The following is a 24563-nucleotide window of genomic DNA, read 5'->3' on the forward strand; positions in this document are numbered from 1 at the left end:
TGGGTAGGAACTGCCAAATCTTGATTATGTTTCAGAAATTATTTATCAGCACAGTATATTTTAGTAAATATTAATCAAATGTTTGAATTATGTCACAAAACTCAAGTAGGGCTAACAAACCATGTAACTCTCCTGCAAAGAGATCAGATCCAAAAATTACCATCTTGCTCACCATTTCTGTAGAAATTTTGTGGTCAAATGGACAAATATATTATGAACCCTTACCGTTCACATTATTTGATTCACAATTTTCTTGGTCTCTAAGTATCCCGGCAATCCTTTCAAACGTTAAGATATAAAATGAAAGTTGGTGTGCAATATTTTGACTGTGCAGATGATTTATAATTGCTCCAATGAAAAGGCAAAGTGCTTAAATTTTAATTCAATGGAGTCAAAGTTAAAATTATAAAATGAATTTTGTATAAACAGATTTTTTTTTAAACTTTCTTGCATTTTATATAAAGTTAATATCTGCAAAATTGTCCAAGCCATATTTTGGTGTTAGGCCTCAATACCCACCTCCTCTGAACTTCTGAACAATTTGGATCTTCTTAAACTGCTGCAAATTGGTGTTGCAGATAAAATTTCCCTCAAAGCCAATTTATCCCCGGGTGCAAGCAAATCACTTTGATTGTTGCTATTTACTTTTTGTAAAGGACATGTAAGTTCCAGAGTACTTTGGTTTGATTTCAAAGGCGTAATAACTGGAAAAAAAACAAAACTGAAAATTAGCATTGCATATGCTTAAATCTCACAGCTATGTTTAATTTACATTGCAAGTTAACTCAGACTGTAGTTAGACACTCAAATTACCCCAATTGATTTCAACTTTAATGGCAAGTTTGATTACAAAATAATAGTTAATTAGCAAAAGTGTTGAATACACAGCAGCTTCACTGCAGCATCATTGGGAACAGTTGCAACAAATTCAAGTCACAACTGCAATTTGTTCAATGCACAGGGGTTAAAATGAAAGCAACTTTTATTTACAGCAATTTTAAGAAATACAATGAAAGAAATTAACTGTATTGAGACAACTGATTTCTCAGTTAACCATACATGATTAAAACAAAATCAATTCTACATTTTAGACAGCAAAACTGTTTATGAGACAATTACCCAACATTCACAAAAGCAGTGGATTTATTAAAATTAGAATTCTTATTTGTAGGTCACCTCCAATCTACTTCCCATGCCTTCACTAAACAAAAAACTGGAGGAACACATGAAAGCCCACAACATGAAACAGGCAGGGCTGCTAATAGGCCCCAGGTCAAAAATCACAGACCACATATCCTAGCTGCTTTTATTACAAGTGTCATATCCATTTTTTTGAAAAGGCAATTGATAAATGGAATAGTTTCCATCATCACCAAACCTTTCTTTCTTTTGTGAAGTGAATGAGCTGCCTTGAATCTTGACCAATTACGAGAGCCCAAGGGCGTGGAAAATGATGATAAGTTCATAAATGTTGATGGCAAGTTCTCTTTCTAGGTTTAAAAGCACAAAAGAAATCAGTTATATCGTGCAGAACATAAACACAGGGTGGCCCTGCCTTACCTACAGGCCAGGTTATCTGGAAGTGAGGGTGGTAGCAGTAGTAAGTTCGGCTGCTGCAGAGCCAGCAGAGAGTTAGAGATCATTAATTCTCCATGTCACCTCCCACAATCTCTTCTATCTTACAAGATTCACATGGTTTAATTGCGTCACTCTCGTGTGTTTCTTTGCTGCAATACGACAAACTTTTGTGCCTTTCTTGCTATGGATGTGTCCAAGAAATACCAAGGAGCAGAGTGGAAGGAACAGAAGAAGAAAGCCTGCCTTCATAAAACATCTGGAAGGGAGGGAGTCCAGTTTGAGCAGAACCTGGACTAGTTTCATGAAGCTAACTCAATGTCAATACTTGCATCCCAAATTTGTATCCATGTTTGGAATACAAGTATTGACAGTGGGTTGGCTGCATAGAACTGGCAGCTAACTTAATGTCAACACTTGTATCACAAACATGATGCTGATGAAGAAATCCCAGACTGCAGACCAGAAAAAAAACTGCAGCACAAGAAAAAGCTACCCAAGAAAAATACCTTGGGACTCAGGATACTATTGTTGGCAGAGGCTTTGAGGATATCACAGAGCACTAACAATCCCCCGCTCCAGAAAATTGCAAAGGAAGTGAGATTCTCATTGGGGTATATTTGGCTGCCAAGGTGTTTTCTCTGCTGCATCCTTACAGATGACCATCAGCCTGCTAGCCCAGTCTGCTGCAACTCTCAGAAAGGTCAAGCCATTTCAGCCCAGAACTCAGGTTGCCTTGAAGACCAAATGCAAACACCTCCATTCCAACAGTACAATCTTCAAATCAGCCAGAAGAAGGACTCTGTTGCTATCTTTGAAGAGACACAGCAGCAAAGGCAATTGGAAGAAAAGCAATAAGAAACTGCATAAGGTCTTGATAGAGTACACATAGAACAGTACAGCACAGGAACAAGCCCTTCAACCCACTATGTCTGTGCAAACTACAATGCAATCTAAACTAATCCTATATGCCTGCACATGGTCTATATCCCTCCATTCTCTGCCTGTTCATGTCTGCCTAGATGCCTTGTAACTGTTGCAATTGGATCTCCCTCCACCACTTTACCTGGCAGTGCGTTCCAGACATCTACCACTCTCTGTGTAAATAAAAACTTGCCTCACAAATCTCTGAAATATTCCCCCTCTCACCTTAAACCTATGCCCTCCAATATTTGACATTTCCACCCTGGGAAAAAGATTCTGACTATCTATCCTATCTATGCCTCTCATAAATTTTATATACTTCTCTCAGGTAAACCCTCAGGCTCCGACACTTTAGAGAAAACAAGATTGTTTGTCCAACCTCTCCTTCTAGCTAATCCAGGTTATATACTCTCTAATCCAGGCAACATCCTGGTGAACCTCCTCTGCACCCTCTCCAAAGCCTCCACATCCTTCCTATAATGTAGCAACCAGATTTGCACTCAGTACTCCAGATGTGGCTTAACCAAAGTTTTATACAGCTGCAACAAGACTTCCTGAACTCAACACTCCAACCGATGAAGGCAAGCATGCCGTATGCCTTCTTTACGGCCCTGTCTACTTGTGTTGCCACTTTCAGGGAGCATTTGACTTGCACCCCAGGATCCCTCTGTACATCAGCGTTCCTAAGTGTCCTGCCATTTACTGTATACTTTCCTCTTGCATTTGACCTCCCAAAGTGCAACACCTCATACATGTTCAGATTAAACTCCACCTGCCCTTTCTCTGCCCACATTTCCAACTGGCCTATGTTCTGCTGAATCTTTTGACAACTTTCATCACTTTAAACTCTGCCAATTTTTGTATCATCTGCAAACTTACTAATCAGTCCACCTACCATTGTTCCCCAAGATCCAGCTGTCTGTCAACTCGAATGGAAGTACAGCAGGTGGACTTCACGGAATGAAAAAGCAACATGTGTTTGCCAGTTGCATGGCACGGATCATGAAAATCATTCTGCTGGTGGTCACATATCATCTTTGGCAAATGAACAATAGGTATGCAACTGCCACTCCCTAAGTATTCCAGAAGCAGCACACTGGGAAAAGCCAAATCCTTATGCTACTTGCTGTACTCTTTGCATGCAGATGAATTCTCCTGTACGACACCAGACATTCCATATATAGTGATGTGCTGCAAATTGGGAGGAATGGCATAAATCAACCACTACTTCCTAGAATGAAACAGAACCCAGGAAGCTCAGGGCAACAGAATTCCAAGCACATGTGTGGCAGTAACTCCACCGACAGAAAATGACAAATCTTTGTCATTGCATTTTTGTTTAATCTTGGTCGTCACAATATGAGCATTGCTCCCAAAGCCTCTTAGAAGGCACCTATCAGAATCCTTCTGTCCTTCCCAATATTACCAACTCCCTTTAATGTTCCACAAGGGACACCTAATCTTTGCCCTTTTTCATCTGCTGCACTGGAGGCCCACCGAGACCAGCAAGGTCCCCACATTTGAACCAAAAGGCAATCTTCACCTCATTATGCTGCAAAATACCAAGAGTTCCATTACTTTCCACCCACTTTAATGCCCGAGTTCAACTCCAACTGATTCCCCAACAAACTTGCAAATAACTTATGATCCCTTTAAGCAGCACAAATCTAAGCCAGTCCCTGATGTTCAGACCCACTTTCCTTTACAAGCTCCATAACATATTTACTGGATGCTCCCAAATCAAATTTTAAAAGGAACAGGAGTACAGACACCAACCCTGTCCATTATAGGAAAGGCACAGAAAGATACAGGTCTAATGCAGGCAAATGAGATTAGTGTAGATAGGCATCACGATCAGCATAGATGAGGTGGGCTGAAAGGGCAAGTTTCTGTGCTCTGAGATTCTCTAATTGCACTTCCTTTGTGTGTATGGTTTTCTCGTGGACCTATCTTTAAAATCGAGGTTCCAGTGTTTAAAAATCAATTTTATACTACAATTCAATCTCACTATACGTTACTACACAAATGAGTCATTAGGCCACATTGTTCAGTGTAATGACAAGAGACAATAAGGACAAAAATCCTTTGCGTTTGATAATATTCTGGTGCTTTACAGCAAGGATATCTCAATAATAAAACTTTATCACTTCTCTTCATAAAAAAATATTGTCACCATTTTCTACAGGTAAGCTACTGAAATTTTAAATTACTTTTATAGCTCCATCAGCAAAAAGAAACGAGAAGCATATTCTTCAGTGTGCTTGCAAGATCAGCCCAATAGATGATTTGCACATCAAATCAAACTCTTTCTGATAAGCAGACTGCAAACTCTTCACAAACTTATCACAATGTTAAACAAGAATAATAAAACTCAAGCAAGAGAACAGTGCTTAATATGCAACATTTTTTTTTATTCATTTCTTTGGAATCAGGGAGTCACCAGCAAGGTTAGCAATTATTGCTCAATCCTAAGTGCCTTTGACAGCCAGAAACAAAGACATTGGGCTCAGGCATTCTTCTGCAAGGCTCAAGATGTTTTGTGCAATAGAACTTCTTATTTGTGCTTGCAAAATTATCATGGAATGGACCTGCTTGGGGGTTGGGTGGAAAGGTAGGAACCCTCTGGGAGAAATATTAAAGATGGCACATGTCTGGAGGAAAGTGGATGTTTCCTGAACTTCATAACAACAGGCCAGGTGAAGTCAGAAACTTTAACCAACACTAAAGCACACCCCAACTTTCTGGTTTAGTTCACTTTCAGTGCTTGAGGCCTGTGCCATTCGTGGGCCTGGTGTACAATGTAGGATTTGTGAAAGTGATTTCAAAAGCAAAGTACACATATTTTAATATCATTACAAACACCCAGAAGGACTCCATGCATTGATATATCATCTGCACAGATATACCAGCAATATCTTCAGCCCACAGACTTCTGCATCAACCTCAAAAATGAGCCTTCAAGAACAATGGTTTGGGCAGCTGCTGTCTAGAAGTAGGACGTAGACTTCAATGACTAGGACTGAGGGAAGAAAAATTACTGCAGCAAATCTTTGGAAAGCTCAAACCCAGAAGGCTATGCTTAACCACGGACTATATGCAAGACTTTGAAGAGTAGATTTTTGGACACTAAAAGGAATCAAGATATGGAAATGTACAAAGGCCAAGGAAGAAAATCAGCCATGGTCTTTGAGAATAGTAGAGAAGTCTGAAGACACTTAATGGCTTCTTCCCATATGTGTTTCTTTTATGCTGGAGGCATCCAACGTAGACTAAATATTTTAAGAATTGAACTGTCTTCAGAGTACCATAGAACAATACGGCACAATACAGGCCCTTCGGCCCACCATGTGGTGCCGCCCTTCAAACCACACCTAGCACTATCTAACCCCTTCCTCCCACATATCCCTCTAACTTAAATTCCTCCATATGCTTATCTAACAATCTCTTGAACTTGTCCAATGTATCAGCCTCCACCACCACCCGAGGCAGTACATTCCATGCACCAACCACTCTCTGGGTGAAAAACCTCCCTCTGACATCACCCTTGAACTTCCCACCCAATACGTTAAAGCCATGTCCTCTTGTTTTGAGCACTGGCGCCCTGGGAAAGAGGCGCTGGCTGTCCACTCTATCTATTCCTCTCAATATCTTGTATACCTCTATCATGTCTCCCCTCATCCTCCTCCTCTCCAATGAGAACAGCCCCAGCTCCTTTAGTCTCTCCTCAGAATCCATACTCTCTAATCCAGGCAGCATCCTGGTAAATCTCCTCTGCACCCTTTCCAATGCCTCCACATCCTTCCTAAAATGAGGCGACCAGAACTGGACACAGTACTCTAAGTGTGGCCTAACCAGAGTTTTGTAAAGCTGCATCATCACTTTGCAGCTCTTAAACTCGATCCCCTGCCTTATGAAAGCTAACATCCCATAAGCTTCCTTAACTACCCTATCCACCTGTGAGGCAACTTTCAGTGATCTGTGGATATGAACCCCCAGATCCCTCTGCTCCTCTCAACTGCCCAGAATCCTGACATTTACCTTGTACTCTGCCTTGGAGGTTGTCCTTCCAAAGTGTACTACCTCACACTTCTCTGGATTGAACTCCATCTGCCACTTCTCAGCCCAGCTCTGCATCCTGTCAATATCCCTCTGCAAGCTTCTACAGCCCTCCACACTATCCACAACACCACCGATCTTTGTGTCATCTGCAAACTTGCTAACCCACCTTTCCACCCCCTCATCTAAGTCATTAATATATATCACAAAAAGTAGAGGTCCCAGAACCGATCCCTGTGGGACGCCACTAGTCACAGCCCTCCAATCCGAATGCACTCCCTCCACCACAACCCTCTGCTTTCTACAGGAAGGCCAATTTTGAATCCACACAGCCAAGCTTCCCCGGATCCCTTGGCCTCTGACCATCTGAAGAAGCCTACCATGCGGAACCTTGTCAAATGCCTTACTAAAATCCATGTAGACCACATCCACTGCACTACCCTCATCAATCTTCCTGGTCACCTCCTCAAAGAACCCTATCAGGCTAGTGAGGCAAGATCTTCCCTTCACAAAGCCATGCTGGCTGTCCCTAATTAGTCCATGTTTCTCCAAATGCTCATAGATCCTATCTCTTAGAATCCTTTCCAACAGCTTACCCACTACAGACACAAGGCTCACCGGTCTGTAATTCCCTAGACTATCCCGACTACCTTTTTTGAATAAGGGGACAACATTTGGCACCCTCCAATCCTCCGGTACCATCCCCGTTGACAACGAGGACTCAAAGATCCTAACCAACAGTTCAGCAATCTCCTCCCTCGCCTCACGAAGCAGCCTGGGGAATATTCCGTCAGGACCCGGGGACTTATCTGTCCTAATATTTTCTAACAACTCCAACACGTCCTCTCTTAATATCTACAAACTCTAGAACATTGCCCTCACCTACACTGTTCTCAGCATCATCAAGACCCCTCTCCTTGGTGAATACCGAAGAGAAGTATTCATTGAGAACCTCATCCACTTGCACAGCTTCCAGGCACATCCACCCACCTTTGTCTTTAATCGGACCTACCTTTACCCTAGCCATCCTTCTGCCCTTTACGTACGAGAAAAAAGCCTTGGGATTCTCTTTAACCCTACTCGCCAAAGCCTTTTCATGTCCCCTTCTCGCTCACCTCAGCCCTTTCTTAAGCTCCTTCCTTGCTACTCTATATTCCTCACGAGCCCTGTCTGATCCTTGCTGCTTACACCTTATGTATGCTGCCCTCTTCTTCCAAACTAGTTGTTCCACCTCTCTCGTCACCCACGGTTCCTTCACCCTACCATTCCTTCTCTGCCTCACCGAGACAAATTTATCCCTAACATCCTGCAAAAGATCCCTGAACATTGACCACATCTCCATAGTACATTTCCCTTCAAAAATGTCATCCCAATTTACACTCTCAAGTTCTCACCTTATAGCCTCATAATTCACCTTCCCCTAATTAAATATCTTCCCGTCCTCTTTGCTCCTATCCCTGTCCATGACAATTCTAAAGGTTATGGAGCTATGGTCACTGTCCCCCAAATGCTCATCCACCGATAGGTCTGTCACCTGACCCGGTTCATTACCTAAAACTAGATCTAATATGGCATTCCCTCTAGTCAGCCTGTCAACATACTGCGTCAGGAATCCGTCCTGGACACACTTAACAAACTGTGCCCCATCTAAACCTTTGGCACTAAGTAGGTGCCAATCAATATTTGGATAGTTGAAGTCTCCCATTATAATAACCCTGTTATTTTCGCCTCTCTCCAAAAGCTGCCTCCCAATCTGCTCCTCAGTATCCCTACTGCTACTGGGGGGCCTATAGAATACTCCCAGGAGGGTAACTGCCCCTTTCTTATTCCTAACTTACACCCATATTGACTCTAGAGAGGATCCTTCTACATTATCTACCCTTTCTGCAGCTGTATCTGTGTCTCTGACCAGTATCGCCACCCCTCCTCCTCTTCTACCCCCCTCTCTATCCCTTTTAAAACACTGAAAACCAGGAATATTCAATATCCATTCCTGCCCCGATGTCAGCCATGTCTCTGTAATAGCCACAATATCATAGTCCCATGTACTTATCCAAGCTCTCAGTTCATCTCCCTTATTCCTGATGCTTCTCGCATTCAAGTAAATGCACTTTAGCCCATCCACCTTACTACTTTTGTAGACTGCGCTCTGCTTCTCCTTCCTCAAAGCCTCTCTACCTGTCAGATCTGACTTTTCCCCATCCCCTTCTTCCTCTGACCTACTCCTCCGGTTCCCTTCCCCCTCGCAATCTAGTTTAAACCCTCCTGAACCACCATAGCAAACCTGGCCGCAAGGATATTGGCCCCCCTCAAGTTCGGGTGTAACCAGTCCTCTCTGTAAAGGTCCCACCTTCCCCAGAAGAGATCCCAATGATCCAAAAATCTAAAACCCTCCCTCCTGCTCCAACTTCTCAGCCACGCATTTATCTGCCATCTCCTCCTATTCCTACCTTCACTATCACGTGGCACTGGCAGCAATCCCGATATCGCGACCCTCGAGGTCCTGTCCTTCAGCCTTCTGCCTAGCTCACTAAACTTACTTTTCAGGACCTCATCCCTCTTGCCACCTACGTCGTTGGTACCAACATGAACCACAACTGCTGGCTGTTCTCCCTCCTGCTCTAGAATCCTGTGGACCCAATCAGTGACATCCCAGACCCTGGCACCTGGGAGGCAACAAACCATCCGGGATTCATGCTCACTGCCACAGAACCTCCTATCTGTTTCCCTGACTATCGAGTTCCCTATCACTACTGCCTTCCTCTTCTCCTCCCTTCCCTTCTGAGCAGCAGGACCGGTCCCAGTGCCACAGACCTGGCTACTGCTCCTAGGCCCCAGCAGGTCATCTCCCTCAACAGTCTCCAAGGCGGAAAACCTGTTACTGAGGGGAACAGCCTCCGGAGTCCTCTGCTCTATCTGCTTGTTCGTTTTCTTTTTCCTTTTCTTTTTCCTTTTCCCTCCCGACAGCCACCCTTCTATCTACTTCCTGGACTCGAGAATTACCTGCGCTAAGGGGGGTGACCATCTCCTTATGTACAGTATCTACAAAACTCTCCCCCTCCCTGATGCTGCGCAGTGTTTGAAGCTGTAACTCCAGCTCATCGATTTTGAGCCAAAGTTCCTCCAGCCTCAAGCACTTACTGCAGATGTGGCCATCGTGGACCGCAGCAAGCACAAGTCTCAAATGCTGGAGTGGGGCTTGAGCATTCAAATGCCTAACTTGGAGAAGATTTTCACTGAGCAAAGTTATCACAAACTAGCGTGAACAAGTATGTAATACAGATTATTATATTTCCTTACCTCTGTTGCTTGCAGAAATGTAGGCTCAAGTACATCAGATGTGGATTTCTCTGGACTTTTCACTGATGTTGAAATAGGATTTATGCTTTTTTGAAGTATTGATTTAGTGCAGGTGTTCTGCTCACTCCGTGTATTGGAGGTAAAGCGACTCATAAGATTCTTTTGGCTAGATGGATCCTTTATTTTCATCTGGCGACCATTTTCCTTTGGAAGTGTTTTGTTGTTTCGCCGGCCAATTATATGTTGAAGAGCATTTGTGTCAACTGCAGACCCTTTACTGGACTTGTCTTGAACAACTAATTCCCCACTTAATTGGTCTGCTTGCAAATTTAGATGCACTGTAGGTGGAGATGACTTTAAGCTCCTGTTACTTTTACACAAGCATTCTTTATCTAACATTTGAAAACTGTGTTTATATTCAGCAAAAGCAACATCAGATGGACTTGGTTTTAGTGGATTTCTCAAACTTCTCTTTTGTGGCAAATGCTGCTGTAGTTCAAGACGACTGAGTAACACAACAGGCTTTTGAGCAAGCCCAACAGAAGATTTTACCAAACGTTTTTGGGGTGTGAATTTTATATTGAGATTATTAATAATTTGTTGTTTCTTTCCAGCAGCACCTTGGAAAGAACTCTCCTTAGAAGAGCCATGTTCAGTGGTCAATGACCTATGTTTGTGCAAGTAATTTTGTGCTGAAAAATAATCTAAATGTACTACAGGCTGAAAGTTCAAATTGGAAGCTCTGTTTTCACATTCACAGTCTTCCTGTTTAATTACTGAGTCAACACTTAAGGCAGAGTTAAGTAATTCAGACTTCGCCAAAGGGTCTTTGATGAGTACTTTCAGATCATTTGTTTCATGAAGTAAACTATCCTCAGGAGATATCCGAGATACTTCAGTGTCATCAGAAAATAATTCCTTATAGGAACTGTGTGAAATTTGATGCCAATCATCTTTCAGAACTTGAAATGGATGAGAAGTTACTGGATTTACATGTTCAAAATCTTCTACTGAAGCCACAGGTTTATAGTCAGTTTCAAAATCACAAATACCATCCAACTTCCTACCAGACAGTCCAACAACCTCTGAATGATTTGAAAATTCTGTAGAGGCAAGCTCCTTACATGATGCATCGCTCTGCCTGGAGCAGCAGATTTCCACCACACTAGGGAGGTCAGCACTTTCTGTAGTGCAAGGCTCAACACTGCTTTTCCACACACAATCCTTCTCATTTTCACTATTGAAAGAAAGTAAGCATCTTGAAGGTTTCTTAATTTTCACTTTCTGAGTACAAGAGGGTGTGCTGGTTTGCAGTGGAGGTCTATCGAACTTCTTTCCAAAGTTGGGATTTAGATTAGAGTATGAAGTTTTGGAGGTATTCCTGAACACTTTTGAATTATCAAGACAAATCGATGATTCTGAAGATTGAGCTGATCTTCCAAGGAACCTCTGGAGCAGAAGAGCAAAAAAGGACAATTGTTAACTTACATACATATACCAAATATCTAGCCAACTATGAAAACAAGATTCAAATTATATTTCATTACTACCCACAAATCAGTTGTATATACTTCTGAACATACAAGAGACTGCAGGTGCTGGAATCTGGAGCAAAAATAAACTGCAGGAGGAACTCAGTGAACGAAGCAGCATCTGTAGAGGGAAATGGACCATCGACCAGATAAGGGTCTCAACCCAAAATATTGACTGTCCGTTTCCCTCTACAGAAGCTGCCTGGCCCGCTGAATTCCACCAGCAGTTTGTTTTTGTGTGTACATTTCCGATTTAGATTTCCCTTGAAATGCAAAATGATTACTTTTTGACCAAATTATATTACCATATATTTGTGCTCAATACCCTAATTGGCATAGTGCATTAAAACAGAAACACAGATCAAACTGTCAGGTTTATGTCTGATGAATGAGAAATATGTTCCATATACACAAATCTGGCAGTGACCCAAAAAGACTATCTCCATATTCAGGAAATATGGTTTCTAAATTTGGAGGCAGATATGATTCATCTTTGTAAACACCACCGGAGAAATACCACATGACATTCACAACCAAACTTATCACAATGTTCAACAATAAATCTCAAGCATGAAAATAGTGCTCAATATGCAACTTTTTTTAAATATATTCATATCTTTGGAATCAGGGAGTCACCAGCAAGGTCAGCAGTTATTGGTCAATCCTAAGTGCCTTGAGAAGGCAATGGACTTCTCAATCGTGTGCATGTTGGAAGGGAACATGTACCTGAAGCCCTTGCCCTTCTTGATGGTAGAAGTCATGGATCTGATTATCCTAACAAGCAACTGCAATGCATTTTTTTTGTCCAATGGTGGAAGAAATAAATGTTTAGAGTGGTGAATGGAGTACCAATTAAGAGGGCTGCCTTGTATGGTCTCAAGCTTCTTGAGTGTTGTGCCATCACACTCCCAACTTGTGTTACAGATAGTGGACACCCAGGACGTCAAGACAGGGGACCTAACAATGGAACAGCAATTGAATCTTAATAGATTCAATGCATCAACCCTTAATACAATGTATTATTTTAAGTCTAAGAATTAAACTTTCCATGGTCTGATTGTTTCTTGTACCTGGTTTTAACCATTTCTGTACAAAGGTACCCAAATAATTTTTCCAAGAACCAACCAACCACCCCACCCATGCCCCCTCCACTAACCCATCACTCACTTGACCTTGATCACACTTCCCCGCTCTTTTCTGCCCAGCCCTCCATCCTTGAAACCCCAGGCGAAGACCAATCCAACCCCACATCCTGATTTTGTATTTTTCAAAATTATTGGATAAACTTAATACATCTCACTTCAGAACAATTACAGAATTTGGTCAACACAAGGTACAGAATATCACACCTCAGCCATTCAACTGAGCTGTTACTCACGCAAAAACAACTTCCTAACTTCTATTTATATAATGCCTAGCATTAATTTTAAGCTGTATTCCCTTGCCCCTGATTTATTTTCTCTTTAACGGCAGTAGCTTCTCTACATCTCTCTTAATTGAATCTTTAGTATTTTACACAACTTGTTCAGGTTACCCACTCAATCTTCTATTGTCAAGGAAATAGGAGCCAACTTCAAATAACCTATTATTTGAGCCTTCAAGTGTAGATATAATTTTGCTGAATCTGCACAGCACCCTCTTTAAGCTCAATATAGGAACAGTGGAGAATTTATTCCTTGTGCCCATTCTGCCATTTAATGAGATCAGAGTTGAACAGATACCTAGAGACAAAACAGACTGCAGGTACTGGAATCTGGAGAAACAAACAAAATACTAGACAAACTCAATGGGTCAGGCAATATCTGTGGAAGGAAGTGGACAGTCAATGTTGTATGTCCAAATGAAGGGTCTCGACCAAAAATGTTGACTGCCTTTTTCCCTCTACAGATGCTGCCTGATCTGCCGAGTTCCTCCAGCAGTTCATTTTTTTTTGAACTGTGTCATAATTCATAGCCCTTAAAATAAACCTATCAATCACATCATCTGCTGTTTGCCAAAGAATTCCAAATTTCTACCATCCTTTGTGCAAAAGTTTCCAAATTCAGTAATTATTAGACTATTCCAATTAACCTTGACTCCCAACCAGCAGAAAATTACACTCCAACTACCCAATCACTTCCCTTTAATAGTTCAACTTCAATCCAATCATACCTAACCTGTTTCCACTTAGCCTACCAGCATGTCCTTGGGATATGGGAGGGAACCAGAGCAGCCAAGGGAAGCCCAGGCAGTCATGGGAAAAATATGCAAACTCTGCATAGGCAGTACCCAAGGCCAGGTTCAAATATGGGTCACTAGAGCTGTGCAGCAAGTCTGCATTGGAACATAGCATAATAATTAACAGGAGTAGGCCATCTAGCCTATCATGCCTACTCCACCTTGCAACTAGATCATGGCTGATCTTCAAACTCGATGCCATTCTCCTGGACTATCCCCATATACCTTGAATCCTTTTAACTTCAGATATCCATCAACCTCTACTTTGAATGCAGTTAATGACAGAGCCCTCACAGTCCACTGGAATAGAGAATTCCAAAGGTTCACCACACTCTGCATGAAGAAATTTCTTTTCAGCCCAGGTCTCAATGGCCTGCTTTTTATTCTGAAATGTTGTCCTACACGTTTAGACCCCTTAGCCAAAGGAAAGATCCTCCCTGCATCCAGCCTGTGAGCACTGGAAGAATTTTGTTTGATTCAATGAGATTTTCTCTCATTCTAAACTCTAGAGAATACAGACCTAGTCTACTCACGCCCTTCTCATATGGTGTACGTGGCATTCCTGTATAACTTCATATTTCTCCACATTATATTCTTTATCCCCTTTACACCCTCCTCTCTGCTCACAATTCCGTTTAATATATTAGCAGCAGACTTGGAAATTGATTATATAGATTGTCATATATAACAATATGATAATCTATATCAACAGTTCCAAGGTGGCACCCAACCACCTGTCCTTGAGGTACCCCACTAGTCACAGCCTGCCAATCTGAGAAAGACTCATTATCACTCTGCTTTCTGCCAATTCCCAAACTATGTCAGTATATTACCCCTGATTGCATCAACTCTAATTTTGTTGACGAACCTCCTTTGTGGCATATTATTGGAAGGCTTATGAAAATCTATATACATCATATCTACAAGTTCCTCCTTATCTATTCTGCTGGTTACATCCTCAAAGAACTCCAATTAATTAGTCAATCATGACTCCCGGTCATAAATCCAAGCCGATTCTGTTAATTCCCATTATCCTTTTCTAGGAGTTCTGTTATTATATCCTTCATTATAGCATTTTCTGTACTGCCTATGATAAACTAACAGGCATGCTGTTCTGTTTTCTCTCTCCCTCCTTAAAAAGTGCAGCTACATTTGCTACCCTCGGATCTGCAGGAACCATTCCAGAATCTGCAGAATTTGAAAGATGATAAACAATGCATTTACTATCTTGACAGCCACCTTATGTAGGTTATCCAGTTCTTGGGATTTATCAGCCCAACAACTTCTCCAGACTCCTAAAACTAACAGAAATTTCCTTTAGTTCCTCATTCTCCCTTTGGGAGATCTTTTGTGTTTTCTTCTATGAAGACACACACACCATTTGATTAATTACTTTGCCATTTTCTTATTCCACAGAGGTGGAGGACTTTTTGAAATTTGATCAGGAAACTTTCTTGATCATTTCCAGTCAAAAGAAGGTGGTGACTTTGCTGTGACCAGAGAAAAAAAAATCAAGGATATGGGATATGCTCAAAGCCTGCTTGGGGAGAAAAGACAACACCCTCCCCACCCACCCCCTGCTGATTCTTGGGAATCTCTGGCCCACAACCACTCAGTGGAAAAAGAGCATTCTAGATGGTATTGAGAACATCGTGTCCATACACCAAAAGCATAATGATCCAAGTGGCAGAAGGATCCCACCACCTCACAAACTGCCAACCCACAGGCCCCATCAGGTACCTGCTGCCCCATTGTAGAAGAGCCTGCAGTTCTCACATTGGCTTCATCAGTTACCAGAGAATTCACAAAGCCAGAGTGAGAGCAAATAATTCTTGATCTTGAGGGACTGCTAAGAAGATTCTGTTTCTGGCTTACAACCTTTCACATTCCTGGAGTAATTGCATAAAAAATGAGAGCATAATTTTACATCCTCCTTGTCTGAAAGCAATGAAATCAAGCAACACTCTAGCCAAAGCTACATTAAGGACCAGGTAACCTGAGACTAAGAATAAAATTTGGAATCCAGTGTTGTTTATTGTTCCAAGTTATGCCAACTGACAAGATATGACAAGATTTTCATCAGGAAAGACAAGATAGGGGGCTGTTGAAGGGTTGAGGGATGGGGAAGGGGGAAGGAAATATATTTTTTAACATTTTATTGTCTATATTGTGAATCACAGACCTTCAATGCTTTGAACGTGATGTTGCTGGTACCATAGCCAATCACTTTGTAAATTGCTGCAGAATAGGTTTATGCTCCATAATTAACATTCTTCTGCTGCAAATCAGATGCAGCCACCTTCAAAACTATATTTCAGATTTTATATACGATGAATGTGTGGGATCAGTGGGAAACAAAGAAAATACCAACTTACCTTTTCTCTCAGCTGAGGCTGGGTACTTCCAACTTGATTTGATGTAACTTTATAGTTCAGCAGTTTCCGTCGACAAGTGACAAATTTGGATTGTGGAATTGTTGGAATTTGTTCTTTGCACCTGCTTTAAATTCATCCTTCCTCCTCCCCCCAAAGAAGAGAGTGAGAGAGAGAGAGGAAGGAAAGAATTACGATTTTAAGCGGCACAGTTAACAAAATAACAAATTCATTCTGAAGGTTTTTTAAAAACAAGATTGTTAAAACTAATTCTAGAATCATTACAACAAAATACTTTCTGGAGTCTGTTTATCTGTACTTGCAGTCATTTACTGAATCGAGAAATTACACAGAATGCAAGGAAACCATATGACCTATCAAATCTGTAACGGCCTCTTTGAAAAGAAAACCAGCTAATTCCACTTCCCAGATACCCCTCTCCCCCTATAGCACTTCATTTTTTTTCCCTATTAATTCTTTATGGACCTCCATGTGGAATGCTACTCTCTGGTGTGGTTCACATTACATAAATAATTGCCCTCATGCTACTTCTGTTCATCTCAATGACTCTGATGTTCCTGAGAATTGCTGTCAATTCTGCATCCAACTGTCAGCATTTTCCTCCATGTCTATTGGGAAACACAAGAACCCAGACAAGCCTGGACACACGCAGAAGTTCCCAAGTTGCTCACAGCTGATTGCTAGCAATTTTTTGATGGCTTCCAATGTCGAATTCCTCATGGTCTTCCTGTGGCTTCCCAGCATTATGTTGGGGAATCAAGTTCAGTAACTCCATTCATTTTAATGACAAGGAATTAATGAAAAAAGGGCAATTTTCAAAATTCTAAAAAAATCAATTTATTGATACAATTCATATGATTTGAAATTTTACCTGGGAACAATCTTCCTTTAGAGGGATTGTTCCACCCATCCTGTAATGCTAAAATAATCCATTCTAATACAGAATCATGCTCCTCAGGAGCATATAAAAGTACACTGCAAACTTTAAATCACTATCATTTTTCTCTTCAACTAAGCGAATGGTTAAGTTACAAGTATTTGCTTTCACACAATATGCTTGAGATGGGTACGCAATTGCACCAGATCGATCAGAGCAGGTACAATTCTCCACCCATTTGCATGCCAGCACACTCATTATGACCTGGTAATAATAAAACGCCTTGTGCATCATTAATTTTTGAAGAATCGTTCAAGATATAAGCGTGATGAGCTGAACAGTTTTATTAGAAACTGTTCAACAAAAAAAAATTGCAAATATGTATATAAAACAAAAATCACATACCTGATAACAGGAGGAAAATGGTTTTCTTTCTCTTCCACAAGTATACTGTTTACTTGACTTTCACCTTCTGTGGAAGTAGAGCCATGATCCTTACAACGCAAAGCCCTTCTCTTTCGGAGGAGATAACTTTTCCTCTTTTGGCTTTCAGTATTTTGTTGCTTTCCAACATTTTTTTTCAGCCACTTGCCACTTGAAACACTACATAATACGTTTTGTTGCCTGAAAAGATTCAGAATAAGATTTCAAAAAATTATATAGTAAATAAAGTGAGAATTTCTAGAAGACTCAGATTTCATGCATAATTTAAAAAAAATTAAACCCTCAGTACTTTTAGATGCAACAAATCTTCCTTTTCCTGGTTATGGATTCACAGAAATAATTCCAAACAGCAAAACATTTGAAAATGCTGCTATTTGAGCAATATTTTAAAATTTATTTAACTTTCATTGATTAACCAATCAGCAACAGGTAAATTTTGAAATCTATGTGCCCACTTTAAATAAAAATGGGAAAATATTGCAAATTATGACAGTGCCAACACCAAAACTTTTCAAATTATGAATTGCTTCCTGTATCCATCATAGAAAACTAAGCACAGCATGAGACAGTACATTATCTCCACCTGGGTTTCCTGTAGAGAGAACTACTCAGAGGTCACTGACACAGTAAAAATCTCCATCAACCATTGCCTGGAGCCATTAATGGCCAACTTGACCACACCCAGGAACAGATCCAAGAAATCATTCAACGATCAACCCTCCCCCAACGGGGTGATCAAAATTCAAGAGTCTGGCATTAAACTGCAGCCAAAAACAGAAAAGCAGCCCTACAAATAATGGAGGAGTGTTTCCAACTGCTTACATTTTACTTTAATTCTCTATACCAGAGAACTGCAGAGGATGAATCATAAAGAGAATGAATCTTGCAAATTTCTACAGATGTATGGTGGATAGCATTCTGACTGGTTGCATTACCACCTGGTATGGAGGCTCCAATGTGCAGGATCAAAAGAGGCTGCAGAGGGTTAGATTCAGCCAGCTGCATCACGGGCAGAACCCTCCCCACCATTGAGGACATCAAGAAGGCAACATCCATCATTAAGGACCCTCACCACCTGGGACACGCCCTCTTCACATTACTATCATTGGGGAGGAGGTACAGGAGCCTGAAGACCCACACTCAACGTTTCACGAACAGCTTCTTCCCCTCCGTCATCAGATTTCTGAACGGTCCATGAACACTATCTCATTATTCCTCTTTTGCACTATTTATTTATTTTTGTAACATAGTAATTTTTATGTCTTTATGTTTTGCACTGTACTGCTGTCACAAAACAACAAATTTCATGACATATGTCAGTGATAATAAACTTGATTCTGATAAAATAGATTCAAGACTGAGAAAGACTGATTATAGATTACGGGGGACAGGCAAGAAAGTTTAAATGAGACCAAGAAGACATAGGTCATGATTATATGAAATGGCAGAGCAGGATGGAAGGGCCACATAGCCTACATCTATCCCTATTTCTTACACTTATGGGGACAGAGACTCAGTCAGGGCACAAACATTATGATCAGCCTGGGAGTCCATTAATAGACTCAAAATAATAACATGTTAAATTGGTTGCTTCCACACAAACTCCTAATTGTTAAAGAACCTTTCTGTACAGGCTCATCTGCCAATATTATAGATGCCACTTGGCACCTATAAGTAGCAGCATACATTAAAATGCAAAATGCCTTATTTCATCACAAGGATACAAACAGCAGTAGATATAATGGTTCAAATTTTGTTTAACGGGTACCGCTGGCTAGATTCGTTATTGTCCCTGCTTAGCTTTTTCAGTACCAGAAAGATGAACTCGCTGCCCATGAGTGCCCTGGACACAATTTGTGAGGCTGTGTGTGGTACCCAGACCTTGCATGGAACAATCATGTCATCTGAGGTTGGTGAGTGAGGGGTGGTGGTGAAGGTCAGAATAAGCCTATCCATAAAGCTTTGCTGAGGAAACCTTTGACAGCAAAGTCACATTCTCATTTTTATGTCAGTTTTCAAGCTTTTAGAATGCCAATAAAAGAAAGCACCTACTATAAACACTTTAATTTGATAAAATCTGCCAGTATGTTCAAACCATAGAACCATACAGCACAAAACAGGCCCTTCAGCCCACCATGTTGTGCCGTCCATCAAACCACCCTCACACTATCTAACCCTTTCCTCCTGCATATCCCTCTATCTCACATTCCTCCATGTGCCTATCCAACAAACTCTTGAACCTGTCCAATGTATCTGCCTCCACCACCACCCCAGGCAGTGCATTCCATGCACCAACCACTCTCTGGGTGAAAAACCTCCCCCGACATCTCCCCTGAACCTCCCACCCATAACCTTAAAGCCATGGCCTCTCGTCTTGAGCATTGGTGCCCTGGGAAGGAGGTGCTGGCTGTTTACTCTTTTGCATTTTAATAGATCATGGAAAGTCCTAGACTGGTTTGAACTTCTGCAGGTGAATTCTGGCAGGTTGTCACGGAAGGATGGTATTTCCCAGCAAGACTAACACCATCAACGATCAAGTAATTTCTAACAGGCAATATGAAATAGGGAAATTTATAGCAGTGTAAAATGCTCATTTATAAAATTAGCTTCCATCTTACAACATATTTAGGGACCATTAATAACTTTTTTCATCTTCATTGCACTCCCCCTCATCAAATTATCTCCCTTGTATATTCAAACTTCAGTTTAATGAGACACCAACATTAGCACCGAACAAGCAGTTTTTAAAGACTGCTGCCCCACAATCCACAGAAAAAACTTCCAGCAAGCGAGTCTGTTTTAAATTACTGCAATCGTAACCCTTCTTATTAACCTCGCAAGCAGATTTGCAGTTGCATGGGCAGAAGCACATGACAAAGTGTGGGGATACAAGGTCAAAATGGAAGACACAAAGGAATGGAAGATATGCAGTAACATCAAGGTACGAGAAACAGAAAAGAAATTATACCCTCAAATATTCCTTCTACAATATCACTGAATATTTAAGAGAGAAGTTATATTCTTATGTGGATTACACAACCCATAGTTATTACGATTTTCAATGAGAATTTAAATTTCAGACCAATTCAGTAGCAGTGACAACTTCCATTAGAAAACATCATACCTCCCCACACAACCAAAATCTGAAATTGACGTGATTTTAAAATAAGTCACAGCAGCATTAAAATTTGATACCAGCCACACGAGATTAAAATGTCCTAAAGCTTGATCAAGAAGAGATGGCGTATAAAGAAACTTCTTAAATAAGGGGTGTAAAAGCAGAGATTTAAGAAGGGAACCCAAGATTTGGGACTTTAGCAGTCCGAAATACCCCTGCCAATGGCAGAGTGACTAAATTAAGAGCTAAGAAGGCAGAATTGGTGAGGCGCAGATATCTCAGAGGGTTTATAAAGCTTAAAGAGAGTACATCATTGGGGAAGGGAATGGCCATGAACATTTTTTGAAAAAAAAAGTTTTGGTTGACCAGTGAAAGTCTGCGAGCAAAAGGATCCAAATGGGCAGCAGAATTTTGGGCAATCTCAGACTTAAAGGGAATAGAATGAGGGAAGGCAATGAAAAATGCACTAATAGTTTACCCATCACCAATACATGGCACTCTCTTCCACACAAACAAAACTCAGTGCCTTTTTTTTGTAAAGAACTTTTAGTTTGCTTCAAATTCCCCTCCTCCCTTTTCCATAACTCCTCAGTAACATCCCTGGCATCAAAAATAGGGGTTTAAGCACTTTTGAGGAAAGAAGTACAAGACGCAAGTGTAAGTTAACACCTTCAAGATGTACTATGTATGTCTTTTATGCATCATTGTACCAGACATTGCTAATAAGTTGAGTTATTGCCTTCAATAAAGAGTACTCTGTTTGTAACTCTACATGTTTATTTACTTATGCAAGTAGCAACACAAAGCATCATACAGGACAACACATCAATGTTGAGTTTGGGATGCTGCTACTTGATAAAGCAAGAGGAACCTCATCTGTGCCAGAGATTTGAACAATGCATTTTTGCAATGTACAACAAAGGAACCAGAGGAAACGGATGGCAAATGTGTGGATCAGGCTACATACATTAGCAAAAATAAAGGGTAAATTTCAAGATTATTCTAGATCAGACATTACATCATTTCACTTACAGGATGGCAGGTGAAAGAATTCAGGCAAAATGTGATGGACTTAACCTTCAAGAAAGAACACAATATCCATCAGTACAGAGATGGCGATTAAAGATTCAAGGTTGTTTCATTCAAGGCCAATTCCAAGGTGCAAGCAGGAAACAATCTCACAGATGTAGTGACAGCATTGTTTTCTTATTTGAAGCTTAATCAGATAGATATTACACGCCAGTTTGACAGGAAACTGGCAGATCATGCAAATTCAAAAAGCAGAGGCCTTGCCATAAATGTTATAGGAACCACCCATCCACAGAATGCCCATTCAAGATAGCCCATCGAACAAATGTTACAGTGTATATTGCATGGCGATACATGTTCCATATGAAATTAATAGTCAGTAAAGATGATAGTTCCTGCATGGTTCAGACACAATGTAACAGTCCCACTGGAGTACTGTGCATGTGGCAGAAGCAGATACAATAATCAGGGTGAAATGAGAAAGCTTAATGGTATGTATTCTGTCTCCATGGAGCGTGATCAATGGGCCAGTTTGTTGATTGAGGAAACAAGTATAATCATTACCACAACAAGGCAGTCTGTCATATCCAAAATACCTCAACCATTCTCTATTGAAGTGGAGCAAAGCAATGGTGGGCACATATGTATCATGAGGTCAATGAATTCCTGGGCCAGAAGATATCCCAAGCAGGTAGAGTGAGGAACAGATATGGAAGGAACTCATTGGGCCAAGCAGCATCTATGGGAGGAAAGGAACTGTCGACATCAAAACCCTGCATCAGGACAGAGAGCGGAGAGGGGAGATGGCGAGTATGGTGAAACAGGAGGCCCAGATAAAGATCACAATTCCTTTCCTCCCACAGATGCTGCTCGACTCAGAGTTCCTCCAACAGATTGTTTGTTGCTCCAGATACCAACATCTGCGGTCTCTTGTGTCTCCAGAGTGAAGAATAGAACTGGAGAGTAGCATGCTGGTCAGAAAATTAGAGGAAAAGTCTGTAATTTGTCTGATCATGAGAGAGCCAGTTCATAATAGTTTTAATACAACATAAGAGCCTACAAACAAGGTGGGAGACAAGAGACTCCCCACCTGGTTAAGCCTGGGGAAAATGACACAAAGGTAATAGTCTAGGCCTGCCTCTATTTCTTACATTAATGAGACAAAGACTCACTCAGGACACAAACATTACAATCAGCCTGAAGATAAATAACATAAAATTGCACGTTCCAGGAAAGGGCCAAGAATCCACAGTACACTTGCTATTTACAGAACAGCTGAATAGATTTAATCAAGAACAGATTGAGTTGGATATTTTAAGAGGGGGCTATATTACAGCATGAAGGCAGTTCCCAAGTTCTGAAGATCCTTAATGATGTTCTAGCAGTCACAGCTTTTTAACGTCAGCCCAATACATTGCAGCAAGAGCACAAAAGAACAGATCAGGTCATGCCAGAGTTAAAAGCCTTGGAGACAATCTAGGAAGGGAAGAGAAGATGACTTTATAACTTCAAAAGGGGAAGAGGAAAGGTCCAGTATTCAGAGCAAGTCAGGATGCTAGGTGTGAAAGCAGAGATGCAAAGGAGAGTTTTAAAAAGTAACCATTGTAGAAGTTGTTGGAACTGAATGAATAGCAAATACAAAGTATTATACTAACTCTTAAGATAGATATTAAGATATTTATTTATTAGTCACATGCACATTGAAACACACAGTGAAACGGTCTCTTTGCATTACTGAGAATGTGCTGAGGGCATCCGGCAAGGTCGCCACTCTTCCAGCACCAACATAGCATGCCCACAGCTCCTAACCTGTACGCCTTTGGAAACTGGAGCGCCCAGAGGAAACCCACGCAGATACGGGGAGAACGTACAAACTCCTTATAGACAGCAGCAGAATTGAACCCCGGTCGTTGGCCCTGTAACAGCCTTACCATGTTGATAGATTATCAGCCTCCATGATGTCCAGGAGGATATTTTAGTGCACACAGGCAATATTCAGCCGGTGACCCAGTATACATTGTACACTGGGTATACAATGTATACTGTATTCAAAGTTAGGACAACAATTACATTCAACAACTGATGAATAGGATATGTGAGCAGATATATAGGAGGCCCTCTGGACAAGGCATTCACAGGAATTACTTGTACATTTAGTGGGATACTCAGAAGATTGGGTGCTAAATAGTTCAGTGAACCAAATGCCAAAATATCATGTTGATTTATAGTTGTTTGAATTACAACTGTATACTGATGTAATACCACTAGTACCATTTCATTTGTACGGTTTTTTTTTGAAAAGGAAAGGGGGAAAACAGTCTAGTTATATACTTCAAAATGCACATTAAGAACCGTGTACACTATGTGGTATGACATTTGGGTTGTGTATCAGACAGTTGGAATAGTGTCTTGAAAAGGAATGTTCTGAAAATGATGTTTATTTGTGGATGCAGCAACGCAGACAGGAGCAGAGGCAGAAAACTAAACATCGAGGAGAAAGGAGGGGTGGATGAACAGTGACAGGAAGACACGCCATTGACACAAGTACAAAGGGGCCACAGTCTCCTGATGCACCGAGTGCAAATGCAGCTCTGGAGCGGGATCCGGGGCACCTCCTTAAACTTCACCCAGACAACCCACAGTTCGGTTTTGCCAAGAGACACGTTTACCGGGCCCCGACACTCGCAGTGAAAAGCCAGCGGAGCCGGGCACCTTCTGCTGCCGATGACGAAGGACTCGTCGCTGGTGTCCGTGCTCGGGGACGGCGAGGCGTTGGCGGAATCCGAGGAGGAGAAGAGATGCTGCGGGCCCACTTCCGGACTCAGCCACTTGGAACCCTTCACCATCCGTGTGCCGTATTTACCGTAGGTCCGCACCACGGCCAGGCGGCCACCCCGCAGCGGCTGCTTCCTCATCATCCTGCTGCAGCGAGCGAGCGGACAGGCATGGAAAGGCGGCCCGGAGTCACAGGCCGCGCCGTTGCCATAGGTGGCCAGCCAGCCAGCGACCAATCGGTTTACCGCGCTGCCGTTTGAATTTCCCCTCATCTGATTGGATAGCCGGTGGCCCCGCTCCGCTCTCTGATTGGACCTCAGAAC

General features: G+C 41.5%; 1 protein-coding gene across 1 annotated transcript in view; it reads right to left on the reverse strand.

The window, feature by feature from the left end:
* haspin (histone H3 associated protein kinase) overlaps window positions 1-24563 on the reverse strand; it is a 46302-nt gene extending 21739 nt beyond the window's left edge. The window contains exons 1-6 of the mRNA XM_052044389.1: window positions 24178-24563; window positions 17280-17498; window positions 15980-16100; window positions 9856-11304; window positions 1379-1490; window positions 520-704 (exon numbers count right to left, since the gene is read on the reverse strand). Of these exons, the coding sequence (XP_051900349.1) occupies window positions 520-704; window positions 1379-1490; window positions 9856-11304; window positions 15980-16100; window positions 17280-17498; window positions 24178-24512 (2421 nt within the window). The 5' untranslated portion in view covers window positions 24513-24563. The remainder of the gene's footprint in view (window positions 1-519; window positions 705-1378; window positions 1491-9855; window positions 11305-15979; window positions 16101-17279; window positions 17499-24177) is intronic.

The sequence above is a fragment of the Pristis pectinata genome, chromosome 2 (assembly GCF_009764475.1).
Source record: "Pristis pectinata isolate sPriPec2 chromosome 2, sPriPec2.1.pri, whole genome shotgun sequence".
Taxonomy (NCBI): domain Eukaryota; kingdom Metazoa; phylum Chordata; class Chondrichthyes; order Rhinopristiformes; family Pristidae; genus Pristis; species Pristis pectinata.